The 25,749-nt window shown below is 34.5% G+C and overlaps 1 protein-coding gene and 1 long non-coding RNA gene across 2 annotated transcripts in view; one reads left to right on the top strand and one right to left on the bottom strand.

Moving 5' to 3' along the window:
* The window catches only part of LOC145691882 (uncharacterized), a 61,401-nt gene that overhangs the window by 6,973 nt on the left and 28,679 nt on the right, over window positions 1–25,749 (top strand). The window lies entirely within an intron of this gene.
* Window positions 23,224–25,749, bottom strand: part of LOC145691881 (alpha-tocopherol transfer protein-like) — a 44,562-nt gene continuing 42,036 nt past the window's right edge. Inside the window, exon 4 of the mRNA XM_081767190.1 lies at window positions 23,224–24,355. Within this exon, the coding sequence (XP_081623316.1) occupies window positions 24,204–24,355 (152 nt within the window). The 3' untranslated portion in view covers window positions 23,224–24,203. The remainder of the gene's footprint in view (window positions 24,356–25,749) is intronic.

Raw genomic sequence — 25,749 nt, 5'->3', positions numbered from 1 at the left:
ATATATATATATATATATATATATATATATATATATATATATATATGAAGAAATATACTATTGCTTCATGTTGTAATATTGATTGCGATAGAGCGAAAACGTTAATAGAAGGTGACTTACTATTTTTATCTGGATTCAGTATCCTAAGAATAGATTTTATGTCAGATTTATTATTCTACTTAAACCCGAATTAGTAAAAAGTAGTAGAACTTTCGGGTTTCAATATTGATTTGTATATGGTAATAATTGTAAGACATAGCAAGAAACTGTTTTATACCTATATTCAGCGTCACATGAACAAGTTTCATCTCTCACTATGCCTAAATTGCGGCCGGAAGTTGCACATCTGTTTCAATATTGTATTCTCATAGTTTAGAAGTTTAGTATAGCTTCACAAATATGAAATGAAACTCCTCTGTTCAGAACTGTATCCGGTTGAATTGGTAGGTACACTCATGTCCAAAATGATTATCGCATATCTATAACTGTCTTCTTGTACGAATATATTTTGATAATGATTTTGGAGGGCACTTTTAATACTGACACTATGTGTATAATTGGGAAATGTATATTTGTGGTAAATTTCATAGGAAAAGAATGATAAATACGAAAATTAGAATGAATAAAACAAAATATTGCTAAATGGAGAAGAAAGTTTTATTTTCATATTATTGTTCCTATTTATTGCTCTTTTGACATGAAATTTGCCACATACATGTGTTTGCCGATTATACACATACTAACATTATAAGAAACACCGGGCGAATTCGTTATCAAATTATATTCCTGCAACAACATATCTATAGACATGCGACATCATTTTGGACATGAGTGTACATAGTTCATCATACAATGGGAAATTTCTCGTGACGGGGAACAAATGCTTCAATTATGATGTGCCCATTAACCCCATCACTAAATTAAGGAATAAATCAAGAATCATATTATAAGTGGCAGACCTTTACTCAATACTGTATCTGCGTGCAGAACAAAATTCAAGCAATATGCTTATGAAATGGACAAAATCGAAGAGACAGAATCCAAGTGGGTTCTATTGATGGAGAATTAAAGTAGAAATAAAAGAGAAAATTTAGAAAGTAATGTATTTATTTCTCTCTTCTCAAAACTTTTTTGTTAGTTATATTTGTCAATAAGGCAAGGTGGTATAGATCCTATAATAAGCCAAAAGTACTTCACGTCAAAAATTAATCCACGTCAATTGGATCTCAGGTGCATTTTTACCCTTGGTTTATTGTCAATTAGACTAGTGCATAATGTCTGACTTTTTTTTTTACTTTTGTCTGCTCTGTAGCTACGAAACCTTGGTCCTTCTTGATACCTTGGATTGCAATTCAATATGCTTATGTCCAATCAATTGCTGAAAGTCTCTGTTTTGCACTTCACAGAATTTATTCTTATTCGTCGGTACCCTTCGATTCCTCAATTAGTTGCTGAGTTCGACGAAAGACCCTCTCAAATAAGCCAAAATAATCTAGCAAATCTTCAGTTTCATATTCTCCATTGCACATATCTCAGGCCATTTTAAACTTTGTGCATTGCTAGAAATGCTAAACACAAATTACTCCACTACGTGTACCCAATGGTTCATCTTCCCTGTATAAAGTTTCAAAACATAATGCTTGAAATTTTCTCTACACTGACTGCGACAAATTATAGAAACGTACCTTCACATTTGCACTCAGTCTGAAAATATTTTTTGACAGTGTTCATCATCGCCATTTCGAAGTCCATTACAAGAGTCAAAGGACCAAGTATTATATTTATAAAAACATACTTTCGATACTGTGTATCACTTACCTCTCTTAATAGTAGGAACTTCATTGATATCAGGTATTACTAGTATATACGTATTGTCGTTTCGATCACTGCTATATATTATCGTTTTTGTGCCAATGCCGATCAACGTTGAAAGGACAGACGGACGGACATAACCTTTTTATACGACTTTTGATATTTATGCATAGTATAATTTGGATGTCTAAAATTGTTAACCAGGAAAATGCAAACCTGAGTAGTGGTTCGGATCCCACTAAGGTCCCGTCTCACATATATCATCAGTGCAGAAAAGAGAAGTTAAACTTTCAATCGGACTAAGAAACAGAACATAAAAGTCTAACTTGAACGGAAATACATTTGTATACTTGTATAAACTATTCCCAATGATCAGTATTAAGAAAATTAAAGAAGGAATATAACCTGCGAGATGGACCCAGTATTTTAAAAACGAACTAGTTAGTGATTTCCTGTTATTTTAATGCGTGACAAGAAATCACTTAGGAAAACTCTGATCGAAAGATAACGAGAGGTGTTGGGTCCACGGCTGAGTGGACACCTGCAAAATTCCTTATCTGATTTCTTCCAAAGACATTTCTCGGTTGGATGAGCACAGGGAAGACTTTTGCTCTCTTATTGAAGATTGAAATGTATGATAACATGTCCCCCATTCAGGTAAACTAAACCCCAAATTTGTAAGTGGATTTATTTACATTGCAACTAGTGGTAATAAAGAAATTGTCATTAGAAAATATTACTGCAAAAATTAAGTTTTATTACTTCATCCATCGCGTCTTAGGTACCTCTTATACCTAGCCCCTACAAATACCGATATCGAAAATTAGGATATAGATATATCGACGTCGATATAATGCGATCTCGATTATTGATACATATCGCACAGGCCTAAATCCGAGAAGTAATGCTTGGAATATACTGAAATCAACAACCAAAATATAAATATGTTCTTCCATTTCTGTACCCAAGGTTGAGGAGAAGGAGGTGAACCCGAACAAAAATTTTAAGCCAACAAAATTTGATAAAATAAAAGTAGTTATACTTTGCTGTTAATAGAAAACTACTGTCATTTACCTTTTACAGACATGATTCAGTTAGTGTCAGTCACATTTTATATTTCGTGTCGTTAAAGATAACATGTTTTACCAATGTCTTACAGACATAGAGAACTTTTTTCTAGCCGCGTGTAACAACATTATACGAGGATTGCAATCTTTCTTTCAGAACAAATTCTGCCACCTCGGTGTTCTTGTAAGTTGCGCGTCACAGGTTAACTGCTTGTGTACTTCAATCCAACAAAAGTGAAAAGAGGTCTAAGACACTACCCCAATTAAACACAACTACACATTTGTGAGGCTTCCGCGTGGTTGATTATTCGTCTGTGAGATTGGAAGGTTTACGTCACTAGACTTCCAATCACAGAGTCCCGTATTCGAATCTTGGCTGGAACAGACGCTCTCTGTGTGTATATAAAGTGGTGTGTAATGGTAGTAAGCAAAAAGAAGCTGTGATTATTATTATTATTATTATTATTATTATTATTATTATTATTATTATTATTATTATTATTATTATTATTATTTCAAAATTTCGTTAGTTTCGTTGCCTTTCACAGAAAGTTTTTTTTTTTTCAGTACTACTTATAACTACATTAGAAGCAAATGAGTGTTTTGGGAAAGATGTTCTTATATCCATGCTTACTTTCCTTACTTTTTTTTCCCTTGGAACGAAATCAATTGTTATTTCGGTGTCGCTATCTTCTGGGTTGCCTGGACGATTTCTCTCTCGGAATACGAAGAAAGCAAGGTTCCATTTTATTTTCATCCACCCATTAGTTACATCAACCACAGTTTAACGTTATTTTGGTTCATCTGTACAACAGCCGGCCCGCGGGCCATATGCGGCCCGCCTAACCCTGTCTTCCGGCCCACTGATCAGTTATTGAAAACAATAATTATATATATATATATATATTACAAAACCTGTTAAGAAATTTTTCATCGATCACACAGTGCGAAACGTGGTAACGCCCTGAATACAAGCACTTGGCAAGCGCAGGTACTTGGGGGGAAATTCCCTCGGTATAGGGATTGCAAGATGTACCGACAAAGTTTTAAATACATTATTCTCCTTCTCTTTAATGAGTAAATATTTTGGTTACCAGTATAACAGTTGTTTTGTGTTATTGTGATGAAAATTACTATGAACATGTTCCATCATTTAATACTATACTATTCAATTGTCGTAAAAATGATATACCTACAGTTAGGCCCGAGACGTTATTTAGTGCTCTGTGATAGGCCTGCCCACTCTTCCAAGTTGCACACCTCTCCTGTACAACTTGCATGCTGAGTAGCATGTACTTTTCCTCATGTGAATGTTCTTCTTAGCAATTTCTCATATTCCCTGTTTTTGGTTATTGCACCCTCTTTTCATTCATGTTCCCACGCTAATTCCTATTGCAGGTATACACACACTATGCTGCTGTTATTCACCTCGAATGGCCCGTCTCTCTCATTTATGGTAACTAAAGCATATATTTTTACCTCTTTTGATGTTGGAGTTATGCAACCCCATATAGCTAATTACAAAAGTCCCGCGGCATGTTAAATTCGTTGAAGATATCACATTGCCGACAACGAATTACTGTTTGCTATTTTTATAGTTTCCGAACCACGCTAATGTAGACCTCTCTTTCTCAAGAGATTTGGCGAGGATTCCCCACTTACCTTGGGGAATCCCTTGCTCACGGGTTTCACGATTGCGGTGTAAGCATTTATAAATAGAGCACTTCGATGTCTTTGACTTGACCATACTGTCTTTGCTCTATCGTTTAGGATAGTGAAGATATTCATATAGATCTCCAAAGTTCACTTTCCCACGCTTTCCGCACCCTATATCTCCGAAACTATAAACTTTTTGCCAAAGTTGCAGAGGACTTTTTTCTTGGTTTGACGTCAGCTATCTACCCTTAAATCCTTTGTACGCATTAATAGGACAAGGTCTATTCCGAAATTAATGAACCCCATTTTCTTCTGCCGCGACTATCTGTCACACAGCGTTGCCGCGCTTGCACGGAAGGGTGGGTAGAGTCTTGGGAATAGAGCGCCACCAGTTCGATACACATCCAAAATAAAATAATTAAGTATAATACTATGGTCATAATATGATGGATTTCAAATGAACACCATCAAATGAATCACATATAATTACGTACATGACTTGCAATACATGTGAAGATCATAATTTCGCTTACAGCAATTTGATAATCAAAACCGTTGTGAAGATTTTTAAAAATAATTAACGTTTGGAACACTGTTTAAAGTTATGTAATTCCTTCAACTTGTAATTCTACCAAAAAATATTGTTGTAGTGTTATAGAAGCGAAGTCTCGTTTTAAAAGTTCCTACAAATATTTCATTTTAAGCAGTATACCAAGTTTCACAATTTTCTTATAGGCCTATCTGTCGAATAGTTTACAATATCAAATTGCTCCAAATAGCATTACGATCTTTGTGTCTATTGAAAACCATATATGTAACTAGATGTGATACTTATCTGAAAATATTTTCGAAATAAAGTCCTTTGAAGATAATCAAATTTTCAATTCAATTTCCCATTACTTTTTCGAAATAACGTCCTATGATGACTGTGGAATGCGACGTTAATTTACTCAGGATATGCATTACCCAGTCAGTCTCCTTTACGTTATCCTTGTTGTAGAACTCTCTAAAAGCTGGTTGTTTTTCTATATTTATGATACTGTAGCGTACTTAGTTTCAAACGCTGTATGGCAAACATAGTATGTTAAGTTTTCGTTTCATATGTAGATTTGAAATACGTAATTGTCTCACGTAGTTCTATTTGAAACAATACAACTTTATGTTTTTTGGCAACACTTTTAACATTATAGTACCACAAAGTTAGCCTAACAATGTGCCCCTTCGGTGCTAGCAACGTTCAACATATGTAACGTATATTGGACCACCATTCAAAATGTAATGATTAATTTAAATTATACATATATTTTACGTTACATTCCAGCCCACAGTCCATGTAATTCTTAAAATATATAAAAACGATCAAATCACATTAAATCAGGCACGACAAATTATATGACTATTACCTTTATTCTCCAAACTCCATTAATTATAAATTTCTTTTTGCGGTTGTTATGGCAATGTTTTAAACAAGCAACTATCTGATGTTAAGGTAACTAAATGTAACGATTATACACATAAAATCAACATATATCAACATAATATAAAAAATAGAAGAAATTACAAAATAGATATACAATATCATTGTAATATTGCTCCTGACAAGGACTTCTTAAATTGGTTACAATTTAAGACAGGGTTGTTTTTTTTAAACAAAGTGTTTAAAACAAATGATTAAAACTTCTTTTAAACAATTGATTTTGTTTTAAAAAATTATATACGTTTTAAACATTTTGTTTTAAACATGTGTATTTTTAAGACTTGTTTTAAACACATTTTATTTTATTTTATTTTGTTTTTGTAAAAGAAAAAGTCTGTCAATGAAAGAAAATTGTCAGAAAGTGCTCCCCGTTCAGAAGACTATTTTCTTCCCATGCGAATGTTTTAATTTCTCGTGGCTACAGCGGATCAATGTGTTGGTCTACAATTTGGTCTTTTTTCTCCCCTTGTTTTTAATGTTCATTGGATTGTTTAAATGCATATCAGTTAACTTACGAGAAAGTGTCGTAGTCTAAGATTGGACTACTTGTGGAACTGATATTAAAAAATAAGTAAAAGAATTATCATGGAAACAAGTTTTTGTATTGTATTCAGAAAACTAACAAGGGATTCTTTGCTAAATCGCAGTTCTGAAATTAAAATATCGCAGGCATTCGTTGATAGAGTACATGTTGGCTCTCAGTCTCCGTGTAACTTGGAATCGTTTAACATGATTTTTATAGGAAGAAGGAAAGGACATCAATTGAAGCAAATTTATTAAAGTAACTCAAACTTCATTAGATACGAAAACGACCATACGAGCTCGTTGTAAAACGTGAAGAAATAAATAATTGGTTTAGTTCAAAGAATGAAGAATCATTATGAAAAATACAATGCTGTGAAAAAACTGGAAACCCACACAGATGCTAGAAGTGTTGATCCCAAACTTCCTTCTGATGATTCTAACGTCACTGATGTGATTGAGATGCAACTAGAAACTTCAGATAAGACTTAATTTTGTATCACTGATTTGTTTTTCATTACATTATGAAACTTTTATTTCGGTCCTCTCCATAACCTTCGTTCTAAATTTTCTTTAAAATGTTACATCCTGGCATAACTTGTATGAAGGGACCAGGGAAGAAAGCGCAAGTATGGCAGTCAGTCGTGTAACTAACCATTAAAGCGTGATACTTATTGTCACATCATTGCCGAACGTCAGTGAGGCTCCTTTGACGACTTTGTCTACATTTGTTCGTCTGTCTGTATGTATGCACCACGCTATAGAGCTCAATGTTCGGTTTTTTAGCATTAAATTTTGAGGGTAGAGACACGAAACGTCCGAAATTTTTTGTATAGATTTGGCTGCGATCCGACGTAAAGTTTCAAAATTAGTGGTTCGGATACTACTTTAAACAATAAACCCTCTCATATATCTTTGCTACTGATGCAAAATGTAATCAAACTAAACAAACTAATTTTATGCTTTTCGAACGAACTTGGGTTGCAGGATAGTTGTCTCTCCAAATTAGTTTTTTTCTAAATATTTTTAGATGTGAGGAATTGAGAGCACAAGGGATCCAAGTCGATTTTCAGAAGGTCCCCTTTTGCTCAGCAAACGTAGTATCTTCGTAGCCAAGAGTACGAAATAAATGAATCAAAAATCAGCTGAAAGGGTGTGGGCTACAATTTCATGGGACAACTGCTAGATAAGGGTGTTGAAGAAACGGGGGGACAGGAGAGCTAATTTCCAACTCCTTGCTCATAAATTTAAGATATTAAGCTTATATTGTGTACGCTGGAGCCTGGGGATGATTAAGCCAAGCTCTGAATGCTATAGTCAATAGTGATAAGAGTAAGAGTCTTGGTCTTGCAGTTTTTATAAGAGTCTTGCATGCAAGACCAAGACCAAGACCAAGACCAATACTCTTGAGCAAGAGTCTTGCACAAGTACCGGCACTACTTAAATTCTTTAATAGAATGTAAAAAAGTGGTAAAATCATTACATCTTTCACTTGGATTTCTTGGCGTCAGTAAATATGCCACTGAAGCGAATGTATTCCCAGTAGTTTATGCAATCCGTGTGAATCGAGCTGCACCTGTAGCATATTGCTACACTATGTCATTTTCTGAATCGGTTGTTCGCGTTTTCTGTAGTTATTACTCGTTTTCAAGCCATACAGATGTCATTCTAATCAAAGCATGTTACACACAAAGAAATGTGTCATTGGTACTGGATTACTATGCATTTCTGCGTTTTTAAACAATGAGGGTTACTTACCGGGAAATCAGACACTGTTCTACAGGTGCGTTATCTGGATAAACTTAAACCTTCGACCTGGTCAAGTTTGCCGGCTCGTCCTCGAATAAATATAACAAAAGAAGGACGTGTTTTTCACCCTTCTATTTCTTTGTCTCAGGCAGTCTACTGACGAAAAGCCACTGAAAAAAAAAAAACGCAAGTGGCGAGCTCAAAAAGGAAATTTTATGCTTACTTCGAAGTTGTTATGGGAAGTGGCGAGTATCCCTATGGGTTATGCAAACATGCAAAAATCAAAGAATTAAGTGGCAATAAAAATTAAAAAAAGAAACCTTTCAGAACTGAAAACACCTTTTATCAGTGTGTAAGAACGAAATGCAGAAACTATTTAGATTAAAGCACTAACATATTGGAATTTTGCAGATTTCTTTAAACCTATTTGGATTATAATCAATATTATTTTAATTCTCTCCTTTTTCGGCCAATATTGCTAAACATATCATCATCATCATAGCTATTCTACCATTATTGGCACGTCACTTGCTGCATCTGAAAAGCTTCGATGTACGGTGGTCCTCGGCTAGTCTCTTCGTCTTGACATAGCAATTTTCTGTTTTAATACCTTCCTTCAACTAGTCTTCTTCGCCTCTTCCTCTCTTTCCTTCCACCATAAACTCTAGCACGTTCCCCATAATACAGTTCCCCCTCAGCCAATGTCCCAACCAGTTCCTCTTCCTCCTTTTAATTATATCTAAAATTCTCTTTTTTTCTCCCGTACTGCTACTATTTATATGACCTTCTCATTCGTTTTGCGTTCAAACCAGCTATTCTCTCATTTTTTCTCCATGCCCATGTTTGGAAAACCTCATTTTTCATTTTTTTAAAAATTGCTTTTGCGTAATATTCTTGTTTCTGCCCCGTAAAGTACATATTGGAATCAATAAAACAAAATCTTAATGTTTAATTCGAAGTTTGTTCAATACAAAGATTAAGTTGAAAAAAATCTGACGCCTTTAGAGTGTAAAAATAATATTGCAATTCATGGTATTTCAGTAATCTGTGCCGTCTTGATTTTCTTTTATGTGTCTCAGGGGTAGTCTTCCCAGTTTGGAAACAAGTGGAGTATTGGATATGTTAAAAATATAAAAAGATTACGAAACGTTGTGATTTATCTTGAGTAAAGTAGTGAAGCGTGGGCACCCCCCAAAAAATAATAATAAAAGATACATAAATAAAGGTCATCGCCTATGTTGTACACTATCATCATACTTACACGAAGGTGAACTGTGTTACATTTAAAAACATAGAATGTATTTCCGTTACTATTGGCGCACTGTAGGATTTATTATCCCTTATATCCAGAGTAAAATTTTCCTATGCAAAGCATAAGATTTCTTAAAAGCAAGACTTGCAAGACTCTTGCATGCAAGACCAAGACCAAGACAATGGTTCCAGTGCAAGACCAAGACCAAGGCTGGATGTGCAAAACCAAGTCCAAGACCAAGACCAAGACCACCCGGGTCGTGGTCTTGGTCTTGCATTTGCTCGTCACTAATAGTCAATGATGCAAAATTACGGTAAATAAATGCAGGGTGCATAAAAAAATACACCGACGGAAAACTTCATATCTTCGCAACCACGAACCAGAATTGAAAGAAGGAAAAACTACATAACAAAGTGCAATCTAGAGTTTTATATGATTGCCGCTAGAGAGGGTCGTCTGAATTTCAGATTTTGCGGGTATTAATGCAGATTTAGAAACATTTTGCCTAGAAAAGTCCAGCAGAAAAAGGACAAGCAAACCCCAACAAGGATCACAAACTTATTCTGTTGAACTTTTATTTTTTTATTAAAAGGCTTCTAAAACTGCGTTACTGTCCCCAAAATCTGAAATTCAGGGTGGGGATGAGGGTGGCTGCACTCCTGCCCCACTCATGTCCCTGTCTAGCGGCTGTCATATGAAATTATCTCACGTCCTTTCACGTGGTTTTAGGTATATTTATTTCGGACTCCTGACTGCGAAGATATTACGTTTTGAAATAGAATTCATTTGCTAAGCAAACGTGAACCTTATTGAAAATTGACTTAGATCCATTGTGCTCTGAACGCCCTAAATATTTCTTTTCTTCAATGAATTAATGACTTAAAAACAATTACATAAGCTTGCAAAAAATATTCTAAAGTTAGCACAACATGAAGTGTGCATCAAACATTACTTTTCGAAAATTTATTATTTTACGATATTTTTATTAGCATCAATGTTCTAAGGAAGTAATCAAATTTTGCAACTAAAATCTCACCCGCCTCCTCGAAATGCGAGCTTAGCCCCAAAAGGACATAATTAGGAATTTTTCAGTAACTTCAAAAGACTTGTTTTAGGGCTAAAATAACCGCACAATGGTATTTCTGGTAAAGTTCTCGCCTTAATACATACAACATGACTCCATTTGCATTTGAAATTTTGAATACCAATCAAAGATGCCCACCATGATGCTAGATATCACCATCTGATGTTCAGATCACTTCGAAGTTTCATCATTCTCCCTCAACCCGTTCTCAACGCACAAAGGTGGTGAGGACTTTTGTTTCACTATGTATATTGATAGAGTGTGTGAAATTTTCATAGTAGTTTGACTTTAAAATCTACCTAAAAATCAGAGGGTCATCGCTCATCTAGAGCTGCACTCGGTCTTATATGTTGACAATCAGCGCGAGTGCACCAAGCACTTCAAAAGAAACGACCCAACTTGTCAACAGAAAGGGTGTTGCATACCATGCTGACAAAGCCAGACCGCATACGTTTTTAATGATTCGTTAGAAGTTGCGAAAATCAGGCTAGGAGATTTTAATGCATCCACCGCATATCCTGGACTCAACATCGTCAAAGTATGATTTGTTTCAGTCTCTGCGGAATTCTCTGAATGGCTCCAGGGTAGTTTGAAACGAAGTTGGTAAAAATAAATGTTACACATTTTTAACAGGGACCACAAAAATTTTATAGCGACGGGATTATGTTCTTGCGGAACAAAGGCAAAAGACTGTCGAATTCAATGGTGCATTTATGGTTTGAAGTAGTCGTTTTAAAGTGGTACAACATTAAATATCAAAATATAGAACTATAAAGATCAAACAACGTATTGACTAAGTTTGTATATCGCTTTCTGTATAATAAGGTAAAACAAAATGCGGCTGGTTTGTATACACAACTCCAAAAGAGCATAGCCACCTGCAATTCTCTCTTTCCTGCAATAGCAGGTAACCCAAAAACAAGGTCGGTGGGGTGGTTGAGAATTAGAAAGGCGTTGGACCAATCCTCAATTTTCTTACATATATATCAGTGAGGCAAACTGCAAAAAAGAGAATAAAAGAAATTGTTAAAAATGACAATTTTATTATCTTGAGGCGAAAGGATTACATAAAAAGTTACAAAATGATCTTACGTAAGCAGTTCAAACAAGATGGGTGGTAAGAAATCGATATCAGAGGATATCATATTTTCTCTTTTTTCCAAAAAAAAAAAAGAAATAATAACCTCGCAAAACAGAATAAGATTACAGTAAAGATTTAATATAGAAGTCAAAGGTCACAAAAACGAATATCGACACGAAACGGAAAAAGAGCCAAACACAAAATAAGGGAAACCAGTGGCGTAGCAGACTTACGGGGCCTCCCGGGCAAGATAAACAGAGATTATTATGATTGTTATTATTATTATTATTATTATTATTATTATTATTATTATTATTATTATTATTATTATTATTATTATTATTATTATTATTATTATTATTAGACTCTCGTTTCCTCTTCAGACTTTGATAGCGTATGTCGTCTAACTTTTTCAAATAGCCGCTTTATCCTATTTGTCAGATTAATCATCTCCAGACATGATGGAGAGAAATACGACATCTGTAACATCAATGTGTTTCACTAATTAATTATAGGAATTAGAATATGTCAGTTAAAATACACTAAGAGAGCGAAAGGAAGGTCTAGAAATCTAAACTTTTAGAAACGTCCTAGAAAGGTGAAAATAAATTTGAACATTGCAAAAGAAAACATGGAATTTATCTTTCTTTTCTTATATTCTAGTATATTTATCTCAATATGCAAACATCTCCATCCAGAATTACGAGATAAAATGAAGAAACAAATATTTCCATTTCAAGAATTAAGTCAGAAAAAATCCTTGCTAACTGAGTTGGACTCGAACTCGCAACCGCTGGACTACAAAGCCAGCATTCTACCGGCTGAGTTAATAATTACTTTATTAGTAGAAGGTGAAATATTTTTTTCCACAGTTTAGGAATTTACCATGATTTGTTCGCAGGACATTCTTCCAAATATGAAGAGTGTCCTTTATTTGACACTGGAAACTGATTATGTTGAACATGAATATACTATGCTGTCGTAAAGCAAGAGCCATTATAAACGTAAAAAACATTCTATGTATTACATAAAATACATAAGTATTTACTCTGAGTAAAACACAATATAATTCAGTATGCAAAAACATAATGACGACCAGTATCACCGGCAGGAGCTTTTTTGAAAAGTGCTGAAGGTAGACGAAAGATCAATATAGAGTTTAGCAATTTGTTGTCTTATATGTATACACTTGTGTCCAGAATTTGTCCCATGTCTTTAGAAATTACAGAAATCAGCCACGTGCAATAGCCTTCTCTTGGGCCGACTCGGCCTATTGATTTTTTCAACCGGCCCGTCGAACCCATTAAACTGTGTGTCTTACCAAATATTTAAAACTCAATTTAAACTACAACACTGAACGCGCAGTGAGACTTACAATATAAGAAAACAATCCAGAAGCTAGTATCTGTCTTCAGCACCACCCCTTCTCACTCAACTTTATGCTTCAAAACTCGTCATAAGTAAGATTTTTATATTTTTCTTTAGTAAGTAAGTATTTTTGAAGACCGACCAAACCGGTTTAACGTTCCTGTGATGTTATAGTCCGTATCAACCGAATTGGCGTGTGGCATCAGCCACTGAGCTCGCAGTGCGCTGTTACTAAACCTTCAGGGAGGAATCTTATCATTGATAATTGTCGACAAATACGAACAAAATCAACTATGAACCATTAGATTTCTCCCTGAAGGTTCAGTAACAGCTGACTGCGAGCTTAATGGCTGATACCACACGCCAATTCGGGTGACGCGGACTATAGTGTATTATCTGTCATATAAGAAAATGCAAGTCTTTTGCGGGATATCTCTTGCCCCTTGAAGCATTGAAAGCTATGAGAAAATCAGTTCGCTTAACAAGGTACTTGGCCTTAAAAGCTTTTAAAACTATGGATCGTAGTAAAATAACAAAATATATTACGCTTGCAAATGTAATTTACACAATAAATAACACGAATAGTGTGACAATCAGGGAAATCAATGAAACTGTTGTATGGTAAAATAACAGAAATAAAAATCTGATTGAGTCAGATGGCAGGCACTTACTACTTTCATTTCAATTACTTGTATATTTAGTTTCTGATGTAAGCTTATTTTTATATTTTATTTATGGAAAGAAATCTAGAACACTCTTGCTTTTGATCTACCTAGGTAGAATCATACTTGCCGCTTTATATTATTACCGTAGACAAGAATAAGAGAAAAATCTAACAGAAGGAAACCATATATAAAACTTCAATACTACAAGTAATGGCTGCTCCTTCGACGAAAAGAAAGTAAATATACAAGTAATGGCTGTTCCTTCGAAGAAAAATAAAATATATTAGACGAAGATTTGAATACGGATCAACTGGGTGGTAGGTTAGAACGTTACTCAATACGCCACATACTCTTGTGCTTGTTTCCTTGCTTTACACTTTAAACATTCAGCTTGCGATTTTTGTTTCTGTTCTTTTACCATACAACAGTTTCATTGATTCCCTGTTTGTCACACTATTCGTGTTATTTATTGTGTAAATTGCATTTGCATACGTAATATATTTTGTTGTTTTACTACGATTCACAGTTTTAAAGGCTTTTAAGGTCAATTACCTTGTTAAGCAAATTGATTTTCTCATAGCTTTCGACGCTCCAAGAGGCAAGAGATACTATCCCGCAAAAGACATGCATTTTCTTATGTGACAGATAATACACTAACATCACAGGAACGTTAAAGCTGTTTTGTCGGTCTTCAAAAATACTTACTTACTAAAGAAAATTGTAAAAATCTCACTTATGAGAGTTTTGAAGCACAAAGTTGAGTGGGAAGGGGTGGTGCTGAAGAGGGATACTGGATTTCGGATTGTTTTCTTATATTGTAAGTCTCACTGCGTGTTCAAGTGTTGCAGTTTAAATTGAGTTTTAAATATTAGGTAAGACATACAGTTTAAATAATGGGTTAGACGGCCGGATGAAAGGAATCAATAGGCCGGCCCCGGTCAAGGGAAGGCTGTTGCATGTGGCTGATTTCTGTAATTTCTAAAGACATGGGACAAATTCTGGACACGAGTGTATACATGTAAGACAACAAATTGAAAAACTGTATATTAACCTTTTGCCTCTCTTCAGCCCTTCTTGAAAAAGCTCTGCCGGCGTTACTGGTCGTCATCATGTTTTAACTTACTGATTTATATTGTTTTACTCAGAATAAATACTTATGTATTTTATGTAATACATAGAATGTTTTTTACGTTTATAATGGCTCTTGCTTTACGACAGCATAGTATATTCATGTTCAGAATAATCAGTTTCCAGTGTCAAATAAAGGCAATGTAATAATTAACTCGCACATTTATTATTTGGAAGAATGTCCTGCGAACAGATCACCGTAAATTCCTGAACTGTAGAAAGAACCATTTAACCTTCTACTAACAAAGCAGTCATTAACTCAGCCTGTAGAATGCTGGCTTTGTAGTCCAGCGGTTGCGAGTTCGAGTCCAAGTCAGGTAGCAAGGTTTTTTTTTTTACTTAATTCTTGAAATGGAAATATTTGTTTCTTCATTTTATCTCGTAATTCTGGATGGAGATGTTTGCATACTGAGATAAATATACTAGAATATAAGAAACGAAAGATAAATTACATGTTTCCTTTTGAAATTTTCAACTTTGTTTTCACCTTTCTAGGACGTTTCTAAAAGTTTAGATTTCTAGACCTTCCTTTCGCTCTCTTAGTGTGTTTAACTGGGATACTCTAATTCCTATAATTCCTTAGCGGATCACATGGATATTACATATGTCGTATCTCTCTACATGAAGTGTTATTCTGTGTTTGGCTCTTTTTCCGTTTCGTGTCGATATTCGTTTTTGTGACCTTTGACTTCTATATTAAATCTTTACTGTAATCTTATTCTGTTTTGCGAGGTTATTATTTTTCTGGAAAAAAAGAGAAAATATGATTTCCTCTGATATCGATTTCTTACCACTCATTTTGTTTGAACTGCTTAAGTAAGATCATTTTTTAACTTTTTATGTTATCCTTTCGCCTCACGATAATAAAATTATCAGTTTTAACAATTTATTTTATTCTCTTACTTGCAGTTTGCCACACTGTTATATATGTAACAAAATTGAGGATTGGTCCAAGGCCTCTCTAATTCTCAACCACCCTACCGACCTTGTTTTTGGGTAACCTATTGTTGCAGGATAGAGAGAATTGTAGGTGGCTATGCTCTTTTTGGAGTTGTGTATACAAACCAGCCGCATTTTTTACCTTATTATAGAGAAACCGATATACAAACTTGGTCAATACGTTGTTTGATCTTTATAGTTCTATACTTTGATATTTAATGTTGGAACACTTTAAAACGACTACTTCAGTGTATTTTTATTAGTGATACTGTTATTCACGTCCCATTGCTTGGAGTGTTATTTATAAATAGCATTAGGATGATTTTTCTGTTTAAGTACAAAGACGCTGCTTGCTGACGATTTGAATATGTTAAGTTTACATGCAAATGGAATTGTTTCGAGTCTTGCTTCGCTTAGCATGCTAACGTGATCGCTTATTCGCGATCAAGTCTGATCTGGATTAACTGTGTCCTCTATGTTCCAAATATACAAGTTTGAGCATCTGTATGCTACGTGTATCGGCGCAGTGGAAGTGTCTTGCCTTACGATTGGGAAGCATTGGGGATAATTTACCGTTGCCCACCGAGACTGTTTACAGTTGTACATCTTGTGTTTCCTGACTTTAGTTACTTTGCCCAAGCAAAACATAATGCGATTCTCTTTTTATTTACTATTTCTTACTTACGCCTATATTGGATGCCAGCTCATATTTTGATTTTTTAAAACGTGCACGTTGTATATTGTATTTCCCAGCCCTGGAAAAACGTTATTTTAATTGATTCTTGGAAGCAGTATTGCATTGAATTTTCATCCAGTTTTTTTTTTCATCCTTACAAATATTTCAATGTGATTGTATACTTCGTAGGGTGTTGTACGTCCTTCTCTTTCGGAGAACACTTTCTGTTTTCAATTTTTGCTTAGTTCCTGGTGTAATGAGCTTTGTTTTCGTAATACCACAAGTTTGTCCAATTTTGTAACTTGTCAAGCACAAGCACAATAAAAAAATAATAAAAATAGACGTGTGGTTTTGGTGAATAGTTTTCCTGGAGCCATTCTTTTCTCCTAACTTACTCGAAGACAGAACATTTCTTTGAATAACCCTTTATCATCTTTATCTTTTCAAATTTGATTAGGAAACAATATTACACGAATTCTAAATGTAAAATGTCGAAGCCGGAAACAGGCCATTAAGTTTTTTCACTATTATATTATCATCCTCTCGAGCGTGAGGGATCGTGGTTCGATTCTAGATAGGAAATCATGTGATTCGGGTCTCACGTTGAGTTATTTGATCTATGTCTCAAATAGGCACACTGCTGAAAGGTCGATACACTCTAAATAACTAATTATTATCCTTTGAGTCATAGCACAAAACCATTCTGCAAAGTTTTCTTGACAAATAGTATACTTGGTTTGTTTATGATTATGTATTATGAAATTGCCAAATCATTTCTTTTATAGAAATGAATGAAGAAATATTTAAATTTTTCGTATTAAAATTACTATGTATAATACCGATTATTTTGAAGGAAATGTGCTGAACTCGAATTAAAACTCGAGTACTGTTTCTTATTGCTCTTTAGAGTTCACTCTTATATGAAAAATATTGCAGAAAGCAACGTTAAATTCCAATTAGTTAATTAATCAATCAACTTAATACAGCAACAAAGATGGCATAGTGTGTCGTACAAAAATAAGAGTAATATTGTGTATACGCAAGTTAAGATTTGGTAATATCAGGTTGTCTAAGAAATATTGAGCGTTGAAGGTCGAACTTGAGAAGACATTTATCGTGATTTAAAAATAACATTTTCAAACCATAAATGCACCATTGAATTCGAAAATCTTTTGCCTTTGTTCCGCAACAACATAATCCCGTCGCTATAAAATTTTTGTGGTCCCTGTTAAAAATGTGTAACATTTATTTTTACCAACTTCGTTTCAAACTACCCTGGAGCCATTCAGAGAATTCCGCAGAGACCGAAACAAATCATACTTTGACGATGTTGAGTCCAGGATATGTGGTGGATGCATTAAAATCTCCTAGCCTGATTTTCGCAACTTCTAACGAATGATTAAAAACATATGCGGTCTGGCTTTGTCAGTGTGTTATGCAACACCCTTTCTGTTGACCAGTTGGGTCGTTTCTTTTAAAGTGGTAAGTGCACTCGAGCTGATTGTCGACATAAAAGTCCGCGATGCGCGATGACCCAATGATTCCATCAATGTGCACAGCGTAACCTTTCTAGACTTCAGTGTAGGCTTTCTACAGACCGTGGAACGTCTCCTTACTTCTTTGCACAATGTTGTAGATGCACCTTTTTCATCACTCGTCACCAGTGGCGTATTTACGATTTTGTTTCGGAGGGGCTTTGCTAACTTTCGGGGGGCTTTGCCTGAAAATATGAAAATTCTGCAAGATATTTCATATACTTTACTACAGTAAGAATTCGATAGGGGTTTAAGCCCGGAATACCCCCCCTAAATACGCCACTGTTAGTCACGAACCGCTTCTGAAATGGCTTAAATTCGTTACGTTTTTGTAAAAATTTCTACCTAGAAATTCGACCGAGTGAATGTTTTTGAGTCAGGTCTTGTGACATTCAAAAATATCCAGCTTCTTTCTGTAGCATGCTTTGTACAAATATTTATCACTGTTTTGTGATTGATGTTTATGTCATTGCCGATGTGATGACTACCTAAGCGCCAGTCTTGCTTGACTTTTGGTAGAATATCATTCACTTTTTCTATGGTTTTCTCCTACTGTGAGTAGCATTTCGGACATTAAAATTTCCAGAACGAAAGCATCTGAACCATATTTGGCTGTTGCTTTATGATAACATATCATTCACCTAAATAGTGTAAATTTCTTCATTCGCCTGCGCAGCATTTCCATATTTACATGAATAAATGTATCGCTGTTGTGCGGAAAGTCTATTCATCTTCACAGCGCAATACCTTCAGTCTATTTGTAAGGATGTTTTGCATATCTACTAGCTTCAACTTTCAGCTGACACATAGCATTGTTTCTGACCAGCTGCGAATAATTCCGTAACTTTGCATGCACTAACGTTATCTCGTGCCAAGATGCTTAATGTGTTTTAGACTACCTAATATTTTTATTATTCAATATTGTACAGATTTCAGTTCCAAAATTAGAATCTCACAATTAATATATTTCCGCATATATATTATTTATTCTACGCCAATAGATCGGTTTTACTACAATTTTTCGTAGTTTAACAAATTCGAATTTAAATTGAATGATATTGTGGGTAGGAACCTGAATTACATTTTAGGTTGTTCTGATATCAGTGGCTTGTGATATCAATGAATTGCCTCTAAAAGAGACATTGCTCTTCCGATATTGTAAAATATTTTTCTGCCGAGCTTTCAGTGTTTAAACTGTGTTGAAACACTACAAACAAAGTAGTTCATTGTCAGAATAGCAAGAAAGCTTCAGCTGAAAATCCACAAAAGGACTTAAAAGTCCAAACGAGCAATGGGTAAATTGAGAAATTTTGCAAAATGTTTAATAATTCTTGCAAGTTAGTTTCCAACTTTACGCAAAGCATTGAACTCCCTGTCCGTGATTAGTTTAACTGAGGGAACAACTGTATACCTATATATTTTTTAGTTACTTATCAACCATTTAGGAGTAACAGTAGTAGTCTGACATCACTTTTGCTCAATTACACTTATACCATTTCCTCTGATTCTTTATGTCAATTCTTTGCTCTGTAATGGGGTAGGTCAAAAAGCCTGCTGCTGCGTGATACATCAGGTAGACGGACATAACAATTCCACACTTCAAAAAATGTCGTCAACACTCCTTCTGATACCTTAACATTCATAAGTTGTCAAAGGTATTAATTTTAAAACAATGGGTGAGCTTCAGAGCCGCATTGGAACGAAGATAAAATCACAACAAATTCTCATCCACACCAGGATTTAACCCGGGTCACTATGTTCGTGGGCAGACGACTTACAACTACACTAGTGCACCTCTCTTCACGAACCAAAACATGCGTTTTCTTATAGATAAATAATTACAACTGTTCATTGGGATGGCAACTGGTGAAATGTATGGGGATGTAAATAATCTAATTTTAATAAAATACTGGTTTAATTAACTTTTAATAAAATCACAATGTTGAAAATACAGTTCATTCTCAATTTCCATTTCAGAGGTCATGATAGCTTACATCTTCATTCTAAAGACGAAATATCATTGAACATTGATGAACAATCCAGGAATAGAGAGTCTTACATGATCAAACTTGTCACATATAAAGAGAAAATTAAACAACATTGCTTTCCGTCGTACATTGTTTTGCTTGTTATTCATTTTAAATTATCACACGTATTCTACTACTTTATTTAAAAAAAAATAAAAATAAGTAAGAAAATGGAATGGGACTTGACCAGAGGTAAAAACCTAATTTGTAGTTTGGCTTGTGACAGTATCATTGATACTAACTTTATTGAACAAATCTCTTACGTTTTACCATACATTCACGTTTTCACACTATATCGTGTCACTTCGATAAATAAGAGAAGCTTATTTGTTTGTTTCTATATTTTCATACGATACCTTAATTAGAGAATCCAATATTTGCTTGGCAGAAAATATAGACATTATGTTTAAACCAAGAAAGGTGAAAACTGTTTAGAAGGCATCAAACAATTTGTAAGAAGACAGTATTTTCATCAGTTATTTTTCTGAACAGTTTCTGTGATGCTACGACGAAACAATTTAAAACCAACGTCAAATGAATTGTATCTGCATCTACATCTACTTACATCTATCTATCTATATGCTTATATACACGAATATGTGTATCACCTTTACCCATTTCTGTCCCTTGAGTCCGCATTAACGTATTAGGATTTTACTTTCAAATACTTTTAGTCTGTGTTATTCCCTCAAAGTAAGCGGCCACGTTTAAACGATACAATACAAAGGATATATTTATTGTGTTTTCTATTTTAAGTTTCAAATTGTTCGAGTAAATTCGCAAAGACAAAAGATTTTCGACTGAACAATAACACGAATTCCCAGTTTTAATTGACATTCATTTTCTTCATGGATTTAGTTTTCGTCTCTTAAATTTAATCCTAGGTATTTGAAAGTGTCTACTTTGTCGAATGTATTATTTGATATTTAGCGTATCTGTGATTTAGTTGTACGTTCAGGGCAATTTTGAATGTACTCAGTTTCCTCTGCATTTATATTCACGCTCATGTCCCTAGAGTCGTTCAATAAAACCTCTGAATTGCTTTCTATTGTCCTAATCCCCTAATAGATTGACATCATCAGCACAATCCTCAACCATGTGTCATTCATCTCTTTGCCCTGGTTCCTACTTTGATTTTTCTTTATACTGTATTCTAGGAAAAATTAAATAATAATTTCAACAATGAATCTCCTTGTTTCAGGCCATTCACGACATGAAACTCGTGGATAAGTATTTTTCTACTCGGACTTTAGTTTGGGATTCATTGAAATATATTTTAATTAATCAAACAAGCTTTCTCAGTATATCAAATTTGATGAGAATGTTGTACAATGTTTCTCTCGAAACAGAGTCCTAGGTCTTTCTGAAGTTAATAGATAATTGTTGTACAGGAATATTCTATTCTCATTTGCTTTCAAAAATTTGACGAATAATAAGTATGTGGTCGTTAATTCATTGATTTTCCTAAATTTAGACTAATAATTTCCAACAATTTCATCTGGATGTAGAATTGATCTTTCTAACAGAACGTTTGAAAGGATTTTATAGGGTTCTGGCAAAAGAGACGTGTCTTAACATTTATTACAATTAATTTTGTGGTTTTCCTGTAAGTGGGAACAATGATTGACTCTTTCCAATCTTTGTCCTCTTTGTACCAGGTAAGGAGAATGAGTTTATGCACCTCGTTGCACAATTTCGCCCTTCAGCTAGAAAGATATTTGTATGACTTGGATGACTACTGTTTAGCGTTAGGCTCCTAATTCCATTAACCACTTAATGAGTATTAGTATATCTATGTTATTAGGAAATAATCCCACAGAAACAGTTAACATTTCCAGTCAATGCTTCTGTGATATCAAACACCGAACACTATTTCGTTAAGTTTAATCACTTCGTTGTACCAAGAAAACTCTTTAATTTTTGTCCCAATACCGAGGATTATACCATTCCTTTCACAACTCTCGAGTTCATCCCTGCCTTACGTCAATCATTCAATACTGCTTCAAGAATTGATCTAATATATTATATTGTGCGACGTGTCGTGCGATTTGCATTAATTTTTGCAGGTGTTAAATCGCATGTAGTAGATGAGATAATCTCATGTTGATGGAGCAAGACTCTGGTTCTTCAATGCAGAAACCAGAGAAAACGGTAAACAAAATCATAATTATATACACATTCCTATTACAATATCACCAATCAGGGCCGGATTTAGGGGAGTACAAAGGTTCACATGCACGCCCCTCCTTTCGTTGTAAATATACACTACCTAAAATGAGAAGCTAGCAATGAAAATAGCAACACTTTCCGAAAAATTCTGCTGTCATGTTTCCGTTTGGGTTTAAAACAAAGGGAAGTTTTGCAAAATCGATAGCTTGTCAATTTTCTAAAAGTTGAAAGAAAAGGATTCCTCGAAATTAGACACAGCGTTTCCAGGACATTTTCTCATTCACACCACAGATGCCTAAAGGCATTTAAAAAATTCCAATTCAATGCAAATGTACTGGTAATATTAGTGGTGCACCCCCCACAGAAAATCCTGGATCCGACCCTGTCACCAATGTTTGACAAAATACGGAAGTTAGCTATCGCGCTAATCACACGTGAAAACATCTCTAAATATAGCTGATTATGATTTACGGCTAGCATAATGATTTAAATTCTTTAGTTGAACTGGATGTTGTATTATTATTCATGCATTGCATATTATCTTGAAACATTATGACTGCTATGTTGAAAAAATAGGCTGAAGAGACACCCCACATTCATTTCAACAATGGGTTTTAGGGTTTCCATTATACGATACAGACTATTCGCGACGAGATGTAATTGGAGACAGAATTTATCCAAAAGAAAACTGTTTCCGAGACGAGGTATCGCTTTTACGGTACCCTAGTAAGACGAAAGTCTTAACTCTTGTTTTGTAGGCAATTCTAATAAACCTAAAGCCCGAAACATGAATAACTGCTAGCTGCCATAATACTTCTTCACACCCTCTCCTAACAATGATTCCATAAAATGGTTATAATTTCACATCTATCAGTTTGATGATCTTTCATTCACTAATTTATTTATCATTTGATACAAAAATAATTACATCAACTACGACTTACGTATTTTTAATCTTTTTATGTTGAAATTCCTAACAATTAAGATAACAATTTAGAAAATCATGACATTGCAGTTATATTTTGTGCATATCATACTATTCCAGTTGTCCTATAGTTTCATTTTCTACATCATACCAAGAGAACATTATAACTTGATTGCACTGAGAAAAATCCGTTATCCAGACAGCAGATTATTGTACAAATATACGGAATCTATATGTTTCCTACGGAAATCTGTACAGAGTATAAGTTATCCATATGCTACATACTTGGTTCTCTTTACCTGCTTGTATGTTACATCATGCCACAGTAGGATGTCTGACATCTAACCGTCTTCCGTATATTACATACATATACGTGTGTCACATACGTCGATCTGTAAGTGAGATCCTGACCACCTACATACATTTCTTTGTTCAATACGGAAAAAACATTTAGACGAAGCACTTATTCGGAAAGTATAATAAAACATACATTTTCATTTATGTTTGCTGCGAGATGTTACCTATGGTCGTATGTTACGTCCAAAAACTACAGGATTTATACATGTAATCTATGTTTTTTCGTACACCACATGCGTTTTTTCTCTGTGTGTATCAATAGAATGATGTGCTAGACGGAAATTTTAATTATTATAATTTACTACACTATGTTGTATTTGAGTAATATTTATAATACATGAAGTGTTTCTACTCGTTCCTGATGGAACATTAGGCACATTTATTTATGTTGCTTTATACTTACATTTTATAGAAGGAACAAATCGTGACATATGATGAATTAAACTAGAAACATCTACCGGTTTTAACGGTAGACTTTGATTAAGAAACTAAGTTTAAATTTATTGACACAATAAAATCCAGTTACGAAGTAATTTTGCTGAGGGAAGTATGTATCAGAGAACAACTGTCTCTAATATTTCACAATGTATAATGGAGATTCTAAAATTTCTATACATTAGATTTACATACATTGAATGAAGTAGCCGTTAACAGAAATAATTATATTTATGTTTAGAACAACTTATAAACTATTTTGTCTCAACTTAAAACGACTTAATCTATTGTCAGTTTTCTAAAACTTCCTTCCATTCCAAACATTTCGTCGAAAGTTTTAGGTCTTCCTCTCCGTTTAGATTCTTCCGATTTCTTTCTTCCAATTTCCATTATGTAGTCTCTGTGTTCTTTAATAAAGTCAAGACATTTGGCTGCAAAAGTAAAGCTAATATTATTTTTCTTCAATTTGTTTCACAAAAATAATTAAGAATACTTTGTTTTTATAATCTATGACTCACTATTAATATTTTTAAGAAACTCAACAGATAGGCACTTCTTTTTTAAAAATAGTAATTGAATCGGCCATTGTGAAAAGATATACATACAACGTCGTAACTTATGAGAGCAGGAAAGGTTACTTAAGTTTATTCTCTTGCCTTTCCAATGTGCTATAGCACTTCCCAGAATGGCAATAAGATGCTAAATAAAATATACTTTTCTATAGGGGGACCATTCTTGTCCAAAATGGTTAACAACCTGTAGCTCGCAAACCGTTGAAAATCGAACATATGCTTATGGGAAATGTTTTTTGTTGCTCAGAATCACCCATAGTATTAGCACACAAAGTATTTCCACTTCCTCGTGAATCACTCTGTGTATATATAGGCTGTAACAAAATACCGTTTACAATGCTTGAGATGTGAATCTTTGCATGAAAACAAGCCAGGCAGTCTATGTATAAAGTACTGCACAGTGCGTCATTTTAAGGTGAAGAAATTTGGGAAAAATGAAATTTAGGGAGCCATAACACAAACAGCAACGATATTAGAGAAAGTTGTGTGAATTTTACAGGCTGTATTACTTCAGTTTCCAAAAATGTCAAAAGCAAGATTTATGGGATTGCTCTTCGATTTACACTCTTTTCGGAAAACTTTTATTTTAGATTGTTTAAAAATCCCTTGCGCACATTTTCTCTCATCTTGGTTTTGGTATTTTTCAAAACTAATGGCATCACATTCTATAAAGTCCACCGTTTCGCGTTTCGTGGCGTTGTTCTTATTAGCGTTGTGACGCCTCAAAATTATTTTCCCGATATCTCAGCAGCTCATAACTCGGAAATGACGCAGACTCTGCAGTAATTTTATACATATAATTTCTGGCTTGTTTTCGTGCACAGTTTCACCTATTAAGCGTTGTAAATTATATATATAAACTGGTGTGCAAACCTGACGAGATAGGTAAAAGTACCATAAAATATTGAGTAGTCAGTGAAAATTAACTCCCGGTAGCGTGTTTCTAGATATTTCCTAGAAGTACACATGGAGCAATACGTTTCACTGATGATGCAATACGTTTCACTGACGAACTGGCGTGATGTCAGTTTGGCCGTAGGATCCAGTGTTTCTGTTCTCTAACATGAAGTATTTGAATAAAAGGATTGCAAGGTGCAATTTCAAATACATTTAACAGGACTGCAAGGTACCCAATCTCATGCTTCACACTGGCACGTCGACTATAGTGGATGTTTTTACTTAAAGAGTCAGTATACTGTGATCCGTTGACACTCACACGTCAGTGGCGCCGTTTGCGGTGGCGCTACAAACGT

This window comes from Thermobia domestica, chromosome 8, assembly GCF_964235325.1.
Source record: "Thermobia domestica chromosome 8, izTheDome1.hap1.1, whole genome shotgun sequence".
In the NCBI taxonomy this organism is placed as follows: domain Eukaryota; kingdom Metazoa; phylum Arthropoda; class Insecta; order Zygentoma; family Lepismatidae; genus Thermobia; species Thermobia domestica.
The sequence above is the reverse complement of the archived record's forward strand: the minus strand, read 5'-3'. Positions and strand labels throughout refer to the sequence as shown.